This window comes from Phacochoerus africanus, chromosome 1, assembly GCF_016906955.1.
Source record: "Phacochoerus africanus isolate WHEZ1 chromosome 1, ROS_Pafr_v1, whole genome shotgun sequence".
Taxonomy (NCBI): domain Eukaryota; kingdom Metazoa; phylum Chordata; class Mammalia; order Artiodactyla; family Suidae; genus Phacochoerus; species Phacochoerus africanus.
The window spans coordinates 27135061-27150868 of record NC_062544.1 but is presented as its reverse complement, the minus strand read 5'-3'; the positions used below and the strand labels follow the sequence as shown (position 1 = coordinate 27150868).

The window sequence follows — 15808 nt, the reverse complement described above, 5'->3', positions numbered from 1 at the left end:
TCTTAAAGCCTCAGTTTCCTCATCTGTAAAATGGGGACTGCGATAGTACCTGTCTCCCGAGAGCCGATGTGAAGATTATACCTGACTGTGCAGATGTTCTTAACAAATGGTAACTGCCAGGCTGCCAGAGCCTGGGACCCGGCTCTACTGGGGGCTGGGAATTGGGCCTATGGCCCCCACCCCTGCTCAGAGCGGCTCCTGCAACAAATGAAGTTGAAACTGCAGGCCACAATAAGCAGGGCCCCTCCCAGGACCCTCTCCCTCTGATTTCCCGGGGTTGGGTATCCTCTCTGCTCTCCTTACCCATCTCCTCCTCAGTCCTGCTACTTTCAAGAACAAAAGTGTCCCAGCTGGGGCAGCCCAGATAGCAGGTGCGGGAGAGTGTGCGCTGTTTAGCATACTGGCTATTCACTGGAGCCCCTTTGAGCCCAGCCCCACCTTCTCTAGCCCCAGGGTCTCCGAGGGCCTTGCCCACTAGTACCCCCGGGGGCAGCTGTTCTCAGGAGAGCCAGTCTTTTCCAAGAGTTCTCCATGTATCTCTCCTGCTGGCTGAGTTTCTGCTGGCTGCATCCATGCTGGCAGGAGGGAGTGGATTTTTCCTGGATGGGGTTCATGAGGGAGGCAAAGGCTATGCTGCTCACCCAAAGGTTCCAGGCCTTTGAGAGTTTCAGCACGTCCCAGATAAATCCATCGATCAATAGGGCTTGATAGCAAAGCCAGTACATTCTAGGTAGCAGGCCAGCACGGAAGCTGCACGGGGTCTAGAGGCTTTTAAAGCCAATCTGAGACTCTGCTCCATTTGAAGATTTGGCTTCTTTAAAAACAGCGGAGTCTGGGTCAGCACAAATCTCTCTAATGACCCCGAGGCCAGTGGAGCTTTTCCAGTCTGTGATCTGTGGTCCTGTGGGGACAAAGCCCGGCTGGGATCCCACAGCCAGCCCGGCTGGGAGACCCAGAGTTTGAGTCAGAGCCCATTTAAGCAGGGTGAACCTGGGCAGGTCAGATCCCTTTTCCGCTCCCCAACTTCCTTATTTGTAGAATGAGAACATGGAACTGTTCCCCGGATTCAGGGGAATGGTGGACAGTTTGAAAACCTCCCAACAAATACTCTATTCAAATATGTTTTTTTCTTCTCCTACCCTACCTCTTCTTCACACCAGTTGGGAGCATATTAAAAGGGTTTAAAAAGTAACTCATTAATTGCCAGACAGTCTGGCCTAAGAACAACTTTGATCATTTCAGCTAAAGTGAGAGGCACACAGATCTCAGGGTAACACCAGGATACTGCAGCCTCCCCCCCACTAAATCAGCCCAGGCCCAGTTTCCCAGATGACTGCACCAACTCAGCACTTTCAGTGACCTCTGTGGGGGACACTGCCCCATTCCTGCCCTTCCCTCCAAAATGGCAATGCTTCTGACTAAACCCCAACCTTATTGTTTAATTAGATGTGTTATCCATAAATATATTTTTAAACATTTCTGTTCTCATAATGAATTGAAGAACAGCTGTACTATAAGCCATGGCTCCCCCCCCTCCTTCCCTGGAAGAGTCTTTGATGATTGTGTAGCCCTAATTTTTTAGATGGAGAAACCAAAGCTGCCCTCGCAGGGCCACACAGCAAGGGAGTGACAGAACTGAGCAAAGAACCCCCTGTCGCCGCTGGCTGGGTGTCAGGGGGAACGCACCTATCACTGCGGCAATTCCAGGGGGCCGTGGGGGCCCGCGGGGGAAGGTGGGTGGGGCGGTTGCCAGTGTCTGAACCGAGAAAAGCACGACTGGGTCTGGATGTAGCTGAGAAGAGACGCTCATAACTGAGCAGATGCTTGGAAGGGCGGGGCCCTCGCCACAAGCCGGCAGATTTCTTACAAGGAAAACCGCCTTCGATGTTGAGAAACTTTGGCTCTCCGGAAGGCGGGCGCCTTCGCCATGCCAGCCCTCCTCTGGCCTTACTCTGCTTGCGTTTTAGTTGCGCCGAGGCCGAGATACTGGGATTTTCGGCGAAGGTCCCCAGGAACCTTCCGTGCCCTTGCAACCGAGGCCTGGGCCTCCGGAGGTCTCCGCGGGAAGTCGGAGGCCACACTCCGTGGTCCCTAACCCGGAGTGCCTAGCCAAACGGCGAACAGACGCGCACCGCCTGCTGCAGCCCAGGGCCGGCCGCTGAGACGGCTGCAGCTGGTGGCCCGAGCCTTCCGGGCCAGGCCGCGTCCTTAAGCCGCAGGTCCTCAAAAAGGGCCGCAGGGCCCAATTGCTCGCGGGCGGGCGGGCGAGCGAGCTGAGGTTGCCCTGCCCAAGGGCACAGCGTGGCTTCCGGTGTTACCGATGAGCTGGGAAACACGCGCCTCTTCTTCCGGCTCCTGCACAGACGGCAAACGCAGGGAAGCACGCAAGCCTGAGAGGTGAGAGGCGCTGCCTCCTTTGGCGCTTGGAGCCCGAGTCCACCACCCAAGCCGGAGCCGGAAGGCCTTCTGCCTCACTGTGACGACCCCCATGTCAGAGTGGTTGCAGGTGTTTCCGAGGCCACCTCCCTGTCCTTCTCTAGGCAAAGTCCCCCTTTCCTCCCCAGTATTAATTAGAGCGCTTTATTTGGGGCGGGGTGGGGTGAGAGCGCCCGTCTGCCGGCGATGCACGATCCAGAACCAATTTCTGAACTTCTTTGGGCTTTAGTTTTTTCCAGCTGCAAAAAGCGGAGAGGCATCCAAACTTCGCAGAGACGTTGTGCACGTCATCGTCAACCACACGCTGGGTCCAACGTTCCTCTGCAGCCGGCGCTGTACAGAGGAGTCACTCCCACTTGCGGAAAGCGAGCGGCCACCCCGGAGTCCCGCTCTCTCTCTCTGGCTCTGGTCCTCCTGGGTCCCCACTGTATCGCTCAACCCCACACTCCACCGGCTACGGAGCTTGGCGGAGAGAGCCGAGTGAGGTCTGACTCCGGGTACCTGGGCTGGGTAGCCTCCGCCCCACTTTGCAGACGCCTCCGGCCCAAGTCCCCCACCCCCACGCCGCCTGAGGATGGAGGCCAGAAACCCGCACTCAAGGAGAGCTCCCCTAAAGGGTACTCCTGGGTCACAAAGCTGTCTCTCGCCTCGTTGTCCTGCATCTGTAAAATGGGCGCGGCTCCAGAGAATCTCCAAATGAGGCCAGGGAAGGCCATGGGAAAGGGCTACGAGGTGGTCTCCAGACCTTTCCCAGAGGTCGGCTGCTTCTTGTCCTCAATCCCTTCCGCAGCTGGGCTAGACGTCCATTCACCTGCTTGCGCTAGGAGCCTCGGCCGCTTCTTCCGGCCGAGGTAGGGACTCATGTTGGGATCCGAGAAGGAGGCGCCAATGTGGGCCTCCCAGCCTACTCCAAATTCTCTTTCCCCTGAACTCGGCTTCAGCGGGCGGGGTTGGGGGCTGCCTGATCCGGATATTTCCGCAAAGAGACTAACTATGCTTCACAGCCTTCCTAGTGGGGGCACTGGGAGCTGTGTCCCAGGCGTCCTCTGGCTCTCCTTCCGCGCAGCCACAGTGGAAACGGCGTCAACCTCCAGGCTTTGCATAGTGGGAGTGGGGCGGTAAGTGCAAGACGGCCTCGTGCGGCTTAAGCAATGCCCCCTACCCCGCTAGGGGCGCCCGCACTGCCCTGGGTGAGCCTGATTGGGAGAGGAGAGTCACCACGCAGCCCCACACAAGTGGGCTCAGTCACCCCCAAAGTCAGAGAGACTCCTAGCCCATCTTTGGCTTTGGCTGGCAAAAAGCATGGTTGGGGCAAAGTGCTCAGAAAGGGAAATTGCCCAGGAGACATCGATGCGGGAAAGACTACCCCAGCCCCGGCCCCCTCCACCGCGAACCTCAGGTTCCCGGATCCTGGCCTGCCCGAACGGCCACCCAGACGGACTTTTCCTTGAGAGATCTTTTACACAAAATGAGGCACCAGAGAGAGAAAAAGATGTGTGTGTTTGTCCCCCAAAGGCCCAAGAATCGACGGTCACACCCTGGCAAAATAACAAAAATAATTCAGGAAAACAGAAACCATTAAGCCTTATTTTGGAGAAAGAATAAAAGTGAAGGAAATTGGAAAGCAATGGCAATGCCAGAGGGAGGGGCTGCTCGGTCATCAAAGGCAAAGAAGGTTGCTCTGGTTTTTAGATATTCAAATCCCCAGCTGAAGGGCCAAAATTTCCCATCTCTAGGACATCATTCATTAGGGTTTTTTTTTTTTTTTTTTTTTTTAGCGGAGAAAATAGAAGCATTTCAGGAAAGCATTTCAGGGAAGAGACCCGAAGCTCTAGGTCATCCTAGTTCCTCTTTGGGGTGTGTGTAAGTCCCCAGGGCTAGGAGGTGGGGGTGGAGGCAGAAATGCCAGGAACTCCAGCTCTTTCTTAGACTGCTCCCTTTCCTAGAGGCCTGCCAGTGCAGACAATTCCTCAGCCCGCTTACAACGAAGGTGCCCAAAAGCCCGATCAGGCAGGGTGGTGCAAGGCCCCAAGCGAGGCAGGGCAATGAGGCCGGCGCGAATACTACGGGGCTTCTGGGACATCACCCTGAAGGGTTTAGTCTTTAGGAGCTCCTGAGAGCCTGACCTGAAGGGGGGAAGAAGGGAGAGAGAGACCAACCTGGAGGAGGGAAGGAGGGGGAGAGAAACTGATACAGAAGAAAATATTTGGGGAGACAAAAAAGGGAAAACTAAAAGGACTAAAAGAAAGGAGGAAAGTAAGGAGAGGACGCGAGAGTCGGAAATGGAGAGAGTAGTTGGAAATGGAAGAGAGAATATGACAAAGATGAGAAACTAAAAGCAATAGAGAACGAACTATATAGAGGAACATAAAACTGTAAAGAAAAGGAAAAAGGGGGCAGAGATCAAGAGTAACAAATAGAGGAAGACATAGAAAACGTCGTTGTGAAAGAAAGGGAGAGGTCAGAAAAATTTTTAAAGGACTGAAAGGGAGAATGATAGAAGAAAAAAAAAAAAGGCGAACAAGAGGAAATGTTTACAGATGTGTGTTTGTCGTTGTCGGAAGAGACCACCCGCTCCAAATCTCGTGATCGCGAAACTTCCCGCTTCTGAGCCCAGGTAAAGCAGTGGACTGCGCCATGCCACTCTCACACCTGTGCTTGGGGTACTGGGCGTTCCGGGCGCCCCGCCCCCTCCTGTCCATTGACGTGTCCACGGCTGCAGTGACGTCACAGGACATCATGCTCCACCTGCGGGCCCACTCAACCCAAAAGGGTGAGGGTGTCCCGGGGTTGTGCGCTGAACTTACTTGCCCAAGAGCCGAGCATTTGGGGACCAAGGAGGCGTGCGGGCTCCGGCCGCACGGCCCTCCCACAGTGCGCCCAGATAAACTGAAGCCAGTCGGAGGGGCCCGCCCTAGGGCCTTGTTGGAGAAAGTGCACAATGGGTTTGGGGCTGGGGGAGAAGGGTGGGTTTCGCATCCCAAGAAGTTCGAGGTCACCGTGCCTCCCAGCCCCCTAGGTGGATTTGACTTGGGACCGACTAAATACCCGCCAAGGCGGGGCCTTTCGCGCCCCAACTCTGCCTGGCGCTGCTAGGCCACCTCGGCCTAAAATGCCCTTCTCACGTCTGCCCCATCCCGCGGGCACCCGGCCTGCGGGCGACCGGCACTCACTGACCTGCACCGCGGATCCTCCGCGGGGCCCGGGGCCGGGGTTCCAGCTGAGGCGAACACCGACGAGGCTTGAAGTGGAATCGCGCGCGCACACCGCCGCTCGGCCTCAACCGCCGCAGAGGTGGGGCGCAAGGCCGGGGGTCGCCAAACATTATTGGAACGAAAACGAAATAAAAGCGGCGTTAAGTGAAATAGCTAACTTTTTATTAAATAAAACGGCTTAAATAAAAGGAACGGAAAAGGAGAAGGGTGGACTCAGCCTTAATGCAGGGTGCCCCAGCCCCTGGAGCTTCCCCCAGCCGCCTGGTCGGCCGCCCCTCCTCCAGCGGCCCCCGCGGGGGAAGCAGGTGGCCGGTTTCTAAAGAAAAAAGCCAAAACTTTTATTATTTACACGTTTGGGCAAAAGTACAAAGTATAATACAGGCGCCCGGCCCGGGGGCTGCGGGCGAGGGGCGGAGAAACGTAAGGCGCTTTCTTTGTCAGGCCCGGGCCTGGGGCGGGACTGGGCGTGGGGCGGGGGCTCGGATTGTGCAGCCGCGCGGAGCCCGGGCCCAGCCCCCCTCCGCAGCCAGCGAGGACGCTGCTGTGCCCGGGGGCCTACACGAGCTCGGCGGGCCCTTCCCCTCTCGGCCTCAGTTCCCCCCCCAGCCCGGCTGGGGACCCGGGGCGCCCCGCTGGATCGGGGCGTCTATCCTTGGCGACTGTGTGCTGGTGGCTCACACCAGAGACGTGACGGCGGGGACCTTGGAGCTATCCTCCTCCCAGGGCTGCAGATTCTGCAAAGCAAAGAGCGACGAGTTGTGCAGACAGAGCGGGTCGGGCTGGATAGAGTCGTTGAGGCTCTTTTGGAAGGCGTCGTGTTGCAGCTGCAGCATGAGCCGGCTCGCCTGCTGCCGCTCCGCCTCCCGCTCCTCCGCCGTCTGCCGCCTGCACCGGGGGAGGGAGAGGGACAGCACCGTCAGGCGCCCCGCACCGCGGGGCCGCCAGCGGGACCCCAACCCGCCCGGGAGCCGAGCCCAGCCAGGAGCCTCGAGGCGCAGAGTCCGTCTGCCTCCCGCTCGCATTGTGTGCCGGGCACCTGCGGGTCCGGGGAGTGGGTTAGGATCGTTTTTTGTTGTTGTGCGCCAGGAGATCGCCAGGAGGGGACTTCACTCTCCGCCCACCTGCACGCCCGGGTACTGTGGCTTCGCCAACAACAAAGATTGTTTGTGGGTTATCCAGGGCAGGGCTATGTGTAACTGACTAGGCCTTCTGGGCAGCCAAGTCACTGGGGGCCGGATGGGGGCTGACGCTGCACCTTGCGGTGTCCCCGGGCCTGGTCAGCCTCATCCAGTTCTCCCAGGCTCTGTCTCAAACCCCTCTTGCAGGATGCGATCGATTCGCCGTTCACGGGTTGGATCAAAACAAGGATCAGATTAAAAGAGGGCTGGAGACAAGGTGGGGAACTAGAGGGAGAATCTGAAGCCCCGCGTGGATTGTCGGGAATCCGAGAGGGCCAGGGGAAAGAGAGAGGGATTAGGAGATGCTAGGGGCCCGGGGTGGGGTGGGGTGTTGGGGTGCTCAGGAGACGGAATAAAACACCGAGAGAGTTGGTGAAGCTCACAAGAGACACAGGGATGGGAAGCCGAGGCGCGGGAGAATGAGGAGAGGCGGGCGGGAGGATGAGCTGGGAAGGAGTGGGGAAGCGCGACCCTAGGAGGGCGGGTGGGGAGAGCGCAAAGCTGCGGCACGGGGCGGGTGAAGGGCGGATGCAAGGTGGGCCGGGCCTCTCACCGCCACTTGGTCCTCCGGTTTTGGAACCAGGTCTTGACCTGCGCGTCCGTCATTTTGAGGGACTTCGCGAGCGCCGCCCTCTCGGCCGAGGCTAGGTACTTCTGGCGGTGGAAACGCTTTTCCAGCTCGCAGATCTGCACCCGAGAAAAGGACGTGCGCGGCTTCTTACGCTTGGGCGGCGTCCTGTTCTGGTAAGGGTGGCCGATGCGCCGGGTCACCGTGAAGGGCGTGAGCGCCGCCGCCGCTGCGGAGACACACGAGGCCCCTTGAAGCCCAGCCCAGCTCGACTGCCGTTCAGGCCCCATGCGGACCCAGTGCCTCCCGGTCGGGCGCAGACTACTCCGCTCTTTCGTTGGCCGTGCGTCCCAGCGGCACCAAGCCGGTTGGGAGAAGTCCCCCTCTTCCCTCGGGCACAGGCTTATTTCCCCCAAACTCCCTGATTCCCCCCTCCCCCGTCCTTCCAAGGATGTCTCGGGCCCTGGGTGCTGAGGCTTCCATCGCCCTTGGGCCTCCGGAATCGTTTCCCGGAGTGGAGGACGTAGGGCGCGGCGCCTCTGGCCCCTGGAGAGCCGAGGCCCTGCGCCTGTTTGGCCACCCTGCTCACCTGTGAAACGGTCTTTCACGAAGCGGCGGCTACTCTCCATCCAGGGGAAATTGAGGCCACCCAGACTGGAGACCGTGGGCACGGAGGGCATGGCGGGCAGCGCGCTAGGCAGAGGCGGCGGCACGGCCCCGGGCAGCGGCCTGTGCGCCGGCACCCGGATCACGCCGGCGGGCGCCAGGCTCAGGTTGACACTGTAAGATCCCGCGTCCTCGAAGGGCGCGCCGAGGCCGGCAAAGGAGGCGGGCAGAGAAGGGTATGTGGCGCCTGGACGGCCCCCGGGGGGCCCTCCCAGGTAGCTGGCGCCGTCGGGGCCCCGCGGGGCTGGTGCGCTGTCCTGGTCCGGGCTGTTGAGGATCTGGTCGATGCCGAAGCTGATGGGCTCGTGCGGGTGCGGGGTCTGCGCGCTGGCGGGCGCCTCCATCCTGGGCGGGCAGAAGGGCTGGGTTGGGCTGGGCGGGGAGGCGGCTGGGTCCCCGTTACGGCGCGGCCATGGAGCGCCCGGCGCCTCTCGTCGCACTGAAACTTTGCCAAGAGTGCGCGGGCCCGACAGGCTCTGTGTCATCTTTCTTGAACCGAACCTGGAGTTTCCGCTGCTAATTCCTCTCCCGCCGCAGCCATTGGCTGCGATCAACAAGCCTCTCTCCTCCCATTGGCTCCCGGCTTTCAATAAAGGCCTAATTCATGGAAATAGGAGCTTAGGGACTGTTCCAAGGTGACATCATTTTAACAAACGAACAATAGGTCAAATTTATTAGCCAGGATAATGGGCGGCGGATATTAGCGCCCGAACCGCAGCCTCCCAAACCCGAAATCTAACGAAGCTGCAATTAGCAGACGCTCCCAGCTCCTTCAGGCCGGGGCCTTTTCCCCGCCGCCGCGCGGGGCGGGCAGGCGCTCTGCTGGTGAAATTATCGTTTGCCGAGGGGCTTTTCGTTTTCTTCCAAATTTTTTTCATCTGAGCAAAACCCAAACCATAAGAATCCTTTCAATTACAGCGGAGTTGTGACCTCGGAAAGGCCCTGCGGAATCCGTGGCAGCGTCCTCGACACCCCACAGCTGCCGGAGCAACGAAAGGGGCGCACCGCGGGGCCCAAGCTCCGCGCTCCCTGCGCGCTGGGTGAGGACAGCATCGGAGCATGCCCCGCGCTCCCGAGGACACCGACCCGCGTGGGGAGAATTCACCCCCGCCCGAGCTTCGGCCCCGGCGTTGCAGCCACTTTGGAGACGCTCCCTGGCTCCCGCCAGGCAGACCAAGGCGTGACTCACAGGTGCCCACGCGTGCCAGGCCCGGCTGAACTAGGGACCTGGGGTCGCCCGGTGGGGAGCGGGATCTGGTCCCTCGAAGTTCGTTGCAGGATGGACGGGACTGTGGTCGCGCAGGGAGACCCGCCCGTGGCGCGGCAGGTGTGGGGACCTGGGGCTCCCCAGGGGCAAGGACGGGGGCGGCTCTTATTTAAAGCAAAGAGCGAAATTTCTTTGGGTAACCCTGGGTGCTGGGACTACTCGATGCTCTGCCCGCGCCCTTGGAGACTGTGCAGGCTGGCCGAAGAGCGCTGGTGACAGGACCGCACGCGGGGCGGTCACCCCTGCGTTCAGCTTCAGCTGTCACCCCAGGGGAGGCTTACAAAATCTTTTTCTACCTGCTAATTTAAAAATCGTTAGGTGCAAACGGCCTCGGTGGCCGAGCCTGTTCCTCGCGCTCTCGGTTTTGCGATCGTGCTGAGGGTTCCGAATGGTGTTCCCATTTGGGCCAGGTCACATCCCAGCTTGAGTGATCTTGAGCAAGCGACTTGAAATCTTTAGGCTTTGGTTTCCTTGTTTGTAAAACGGGAATGTGTGGCTTGTGGGGTGGCTGTGGACTGTGAGTGAGATGTTGGGAGGCGGGTAAGGCCTGGTGCATAGTAGGGACCCAGAGGATGTGGCGGCCCTCCCAGGCCCTCCTCCCAGCGTGACAGTTGATGTATTATTCTTATGATTACTGTTTATTTGTTTGCAGTTTTATTTTATTTGCAGAGTCTCGGTGTCTTTGAGAGAAAGGCACATATTTGTCTCCATTGGGGTCAGTCCCAGGGGGCCAGGGAAGGGCAGGAGGGGGCAGGTGGGGGATTCTTCCTGGTAATCTACCCCCAAGGAAGAGGGGCCTCAGGATTTAAAATCTTAAGGCCCGGGTCCCTGAGTCAGGTCACCATCCCCTCCGTGACCTTGGGCAAGTCTCTGGCCCTGGCAGAACCTCAGTGTTGGGTGGGGAGAAAGAGGCAGCTGAGCAGTGAGGGGGGAGGAGAGCAGGGTTCCTGGGCCCTGGGCAAGCCCTCCTCCGCCGAACAGGACCTTCAGTGGAGTCTAGCCATTGCTCCCAGCTCTGGGAGGCTCCTGCTTCTAATTCAGGCTCGGCTACCATTGGTCTGGGGGTTTTGGGGGTACCCTGTTGCCTCTCCTGGACCCTCATTTTCCTTGTTTGTAAAACAGAAGGGATGATCGCTAGCCCCTGGGTGGCTGTGAGAAGTGAATGAGAGAAATTCGTTGGCATTGCCTGTGAAAAACTCTGGTGGTTATATAATAATAACCTGAAGGACAACAGTAGGGCAACTGTGGGTTGAGAACTTAGCAAGTGCCAGGTGTATTCCTCACGACAACCCCGTGTGGAAAGGGCTATCATCAACCCCATTTTGTACCTGATGAGGGAACTGAGTCTCTGCGGCTCAAGCCGAATCAGAGGCTGGGGAGGGCTTTCCACCAGAGCTCCACTTCCTTCCTGGCTTCAGAGCTCTGGATTCCAGGCCTGTCTTTGCCGCTTCCCGGCTCTGTTAAATTAGATAACAAGGCCCACCTGCACAGGTACGTGGGCACCGAGTTAGGGAGAAGGTGTGGTTTGTGGCCCGTGGCATGGTGAATAGCCCAGTGCTTGAGTTGGATTCCCATCTCAGTTTATCTGCTGTGAACTTAGGGAATCCTCTTTGTGCCTCAGTTTCCTCCCCTGGTAAAGCATCAGTGCCAGCGTCAGGGGATGGAGTGAGCAACGCCAGGTAAGCATTGGGCCCAGGGGTGAGGAAAGGCGCCTCGTCTCCCTGCGTCCCAGCTGCCAGAGCACCTGGGCTTCTCAAGCATCCAGCAGTAGGCGCTTTGGGCCATTGAGCACAACCCCCCTTTCTTCCCCAACCCAGACAGAACAGAGCTGTCAGGCAGCTCAGGTAAAGGAGTAGGTGGCGCAGGGCGTGGTCCCTGGGACGGTGTTCTCAAAGTGTGTTCCCGGACCAGCAGCATCAGCATCATCTGGGAATTTGTTAGGAATGTGCGCTCTTGGACCCTAGCCCAGACCTACTGAATCAGAAACCCTGGGGTTGGGTTCAGCAGGCTGTATTTAACAAGCCCCCCAGGTGATTCGGATGCCTGCTCAAATCTGCTAACTGGTGCCCAGAATACTGTCCGTTTCATCCAAGTTTTAAAATTCATTGTTATAACATTGTGGGAAGATGCTCTCCTATTTGAAACTCTTATGTTGACTCTGTGTCAACAGATTTCATTCTCAGCGTTACTCAGTTATGCCTTTTGATCATATTTGCCAAAAGTTTGTCTATTGGCCTTAAAGAAAAAACTTTTATTTCATTATCCTCTTTTTAAATGTCATTTCCTTCAGGAATGGTTTGTTTTATATTTATTAATTAATTTCTTCTTTGTTGAAGTGAAAACTTAGTTCATTTTGGTCAATCTTCCTTGTTTTTTCATGAATACATTTAAGGCCAGACATTTTCCTCCGAGTGCTGTTTTGGCCAAGTATTGTTTGATGTTTACTTGGTGTTCCTGAAATTACATTTTTTTTTTTTTTGCTGTCCCTTTTTACCTGCTATCAATTGAACAATGATAGAGATGGACACACACACACACACATTAGAATATCTCCAAGAACTAGGAGATGGCAGCCTGAACTAGTGAGGCCAGAAAGGCTCCAGGATGGAGAAGCTGGGAGAAGGGGAAGCACTGGTGGAGGCCTTGCTTGGTGTCATAGGAGAGGGAGGGGGGCTGCTGAGACGAGAGGCGGTATGTTGGCGTTTCCAATTGTCCCTGTGCAGGAGGACCCAGTTCAGGCTCAGTTTGTCACTGACTTCCTGTGTAAACTGGGACTCAATTTCCCTCTCTGTAAAATGGAATAGAATTGGTTTCAGAGCTTTAAAACATATTTGGGTCAACAGCCCAATTTGAAAGATTGATGAAAATATTATGGACCACTTCCATAGACACAGACACAAACAGAGTTCCTGCTGTGAAACAGAGGGTTAAGGATCTGGCACTGCTGAAGCTGTGGCATAGGTTGCAGCTGTTGCTCAGATTCAATCCCTGGCCTGGGAACTTCCATATGCCTAGGGTGCAGGCAAAACAACAACAACAACAACAAAGAAAACAGAAAACACATCAATTTGGCACACATATGTCCCAGGTTGCTTACCTGCCCATCCTCCATTCTTGGTTCACATGCCCTAGTTAAGTGTCTCTAGGGGCCCTTCCATTTCTCATGATGGAAGGTCCAAAAGACACATGCCCAAGCTCATTCATTCATTCATTTATTCAATATTTACTGAGCACTGAATCAAACTTTCTGGACCATGTCCCACCCTCAGGCATCAGTTTCCCCATCTGATAGTGGAAGTCATGTGGTTTGAGCTCTTCATCACTGTCCCCTCCCCCTGACCCCTCTGCCACCATGGGGAGGGCTAGGGGAGATGGTCCTGAGGAATCTGAAAGGCCTCTGCCACCTGGAGGAAGGCAAAAGCCACCTGGTGCCAGCGCTGCACAGTCATGAGACTTATGCAACCAGTTGGCTTAGGAATGTGAAGTCCCTTGCCCAGGACATGTGGTGGAGAAGGGCTGGAGCTGGGATTTGAACCCATGACTGTCTTGACTACAAAGCCCATACTTTTCCCTTTGCCTCATACCCCCATCAAGGAGCAGATAGTTAAGACCCTAAGTCCTAAGACTGAGTGGGAGTAGAAATCACTGGGGGTCTGAATGGAAGGCTAGGAGGGCTGAGCTCAGTTCAGCACTTGCCTCCCCCAGACCCGCCCACAGCTGGTGCCTTTCCACCTTGAAAGACCCAGGTCAGCTGTCACTTCTGCCCATCCTCTAAAGCAGCCCCCCTCCCCACCCATTGTCTGTCTCTGTTTATTTTCATCATTGCCCTCTTTGCTTTCAGGACCAATCTTTACCCTGCTCACCAGCTCTCGTTGGCAGAGTCTGACTCATTCATTGCTTGATCTGCGGTAGGTGAATGAATGAGTGAACGTTGGATCTCCAGGAGTCTCATGCTGAGTCAGACCCAGGCCCTGGCTTTAAGGACGGCCCAGCCTGGCAGGAAGGCTGGCAGCAGCATGAGGGAGCTGCCGAAGGGCTGGGGGTTAGGATGGAAGGTGTAAGACAGGAAGGGGGAGGGGAGGAGAGGAGATTCCTTTCCCTGCGGCAGCGGTGGCGGCTGGTGGGGGAGGCAGAGGGAGAGGGGCGCGGCGGCAGGGCTGGCTGGGAGCAGGCAGGCTCCGGGCCGGTGGGTAAGGGCAGCACCAGGGCAAGCACAGGCGGCGGCCTTCAGAGGCACCTCCACACCTGCTTTCAAGCCCTTGTTTCCTCTCACCCCATCAGCCATTTTTCCCATTTTGTGTTTTACAACTTTCCTTTCTTCCTGACAGATTTCTCTACTAAATTTGACTTCGTTTCAACACTTTTGTTGGGCAAATTACATTAAGATGGATGTTGCAGGTACGCTTTATGGTTTATTTATCGTGATACTGTTTGTATCTCACGCTTATAAATAACTTATGTTATAGCTTTTGTTTGTGGAAATGTAACTTACATATTTTATTACGCTTTCTGTAAACCTCAAAAAGTATCTTGTCAAGGAAGCGCTCTTATCAGCAATCCAAACTATGGGACGTAAAAACCAACACTAACATTATTTTTTAATATGCCAAGGAGGCGGGTTACTCTTGCTGTACTTTGAAAGGTTTGCTGTCATCGTAAACTTGCACCTCAATAAAACATTAAAAAGTCTCAGGAATGATTTTATAAAGTTCGGGGGGGGGGGTGAATCAGTGGCAGAACCTATAGACATAGCACGCAAGGGGCTCAGGACTGGCCTCTCTTGGGGAGTGACCTGCCCCATCTGGGGCTCCCAGGGGGTCCATATCCCTTCACCCAACCATTCTCAAAGCCCAATGGTGAAGGACCTGGCAGAAGGGATGCTAGTGGGAAAGAAACAGAGTTTGGGAGTCAGTCTGACCTGACTTTGAATCCTGGCTTGTCCATTTTTTAGCTCTGTGGCTTCGGTCTCTCTTTTAGTCTTTTTTTGGGTTTTGTTTTCTTTCTTTCTCCTGTTTTTTGGCTGTCCCACAGCATATAGAGTTCCTGAGCCAGGAATCAGATCTGAGCTGCAGTTTTGACCTACGCTGGATCCTTAATGCACTGTGCTGGGTTGCGGATTGAACCTGAGTCCCTGTGTCCCAGAGACGTGGGAACTCCTAGTTTCAGTTTTTTCATCTATCAAATGAGGATAATACTTGACTTTCTCAGAGGGAAAATGAGATAGTGATTTGCAGTGCGGGGGGGGGTGGTCATTAAATGATAGTGTTTCCAATTATTTCATGTTCATCCTGAGACTTTTTTTAGGGTCTCACTGCAGCATATGGAAGTTTCCAGGCTAGGGGTTGAATCAAAGCTGCAGCTGCCGGCTACGCCACAGCCACAGCAACATGGGATCCTAGCCATGTCTTTAATCTATAACGCAGCTCAGGGCAACGCCGGATCCTTAACCCACTGAGCAGGGCCAGCGATCGAACCTGCGTCCTCGTGGATGCTAATCAGGTTCCTTACCACTGAGCCACAGCAGGAACTCCCCTCCTGAGGCTTTTACCCTCTTCCTCTCTACTCTGCAGTGCTCTGCTCCTCAGGTGCTCTTTCCCTCCTGCTGCAGTGAGGTGCTGGGTTCTCCCTAATGCTGCCTCCCTCCACTGCTGGGCCGCCTCCACCCAGATCAGGCTCCTATATGCCAGCCCGTTCACTTTCACCAGTTTCTCTCTCCAAACCTACCCTGTTCTTTGTTCTCAAACTCAGCTCTCTGTTGGCAGCCAACTCACCAAGTCACTGATCTCAGCTAACAGCCACTGCCAGGCCAGCGGCACGTGGTGAAAGGGGCCTCCAGTACCATAACCCAGAGGCACTTCCAGGTTGGCAGGGCCAGTAGAAGCGAGTCCCGGGGTCAAGAGGGCTTTTGTGGCTGCTCCAATCATCACATAGTACAGCGCCTTCATCCTCTGCTCTAGAGAAGCTGATTGGAAGGTACAGCAAAGATGGAAACCTCTAGAATGCAGGCTGGATACAGCTCTCAGGGGTCAGGTTCTTAGGTCAGTGTAGAAGGCAAGAGCTGTGCAGGCACAATGCCTTCCAGCCATTTGCTGCTTGACTTTCAGCTAAAGCCACTGGCTTGTGCCAGAGCCCCACGCTGCCTGGACAGGCTTGCTAGGGTCTCTTCAGAAGGGCGAGGTGTGCCAGCTGCAGCCACGCCTTCCTGTCATGCCCCCTCTGTGCCAGATGCCAGTTAGGGGGAGGCCGGCCTGAGGAACTGCCAGGATCATTTAATTTTGCCTCTTGCTGTTAAGATACCTGTCATCCGATTAGAGCACGTGACAGATCCAGCTTGTTCTCCTTGGTATAGGCTCCACAGGACTGGGTGTGCCCTTGGGTGCTTGCAGCATCCTTGGGATAGGGAGACCCTCCAGAGGGCTCCCCTGTGGGACTCCAGGTTTCCCCGGGGTCCCAATGACCCCTTGTGGAGGCCTCCCTT

The 15808-nt window shown here is 56.1% G+C and overlaps 1 protein-coding gene across 1 annotated transcript; it reads right to left on the bottom strand.

Annotated features, from left to right (window-relative positions):
• Positions 1-5796: 5796 nt before the first annotated feature.
• TLX3 (T cell leukemia homeobox 3) lies at positions 5797-8527 on the bottom strand. Its single transcript, XM_047753705.1, has 3 exons — positions 7987-8527; positions 7383-7626; positions 5797-6536 (listed from the first exon to the last, which is right to left on the bottom strand). Exons 1-3 carry the CDS (start codon positions 8405-8407, stop codon positions 6326-6328), a joined length of 876 nt encoding a protein of 291 aa, XP_047609661.1. The 5' UTR covers positions 8408-8527; the 3' UTR covers positions 5797-6325.
• Between the last annotated feature and the right edge of the window lie 7281 nt (positions 8528-15808).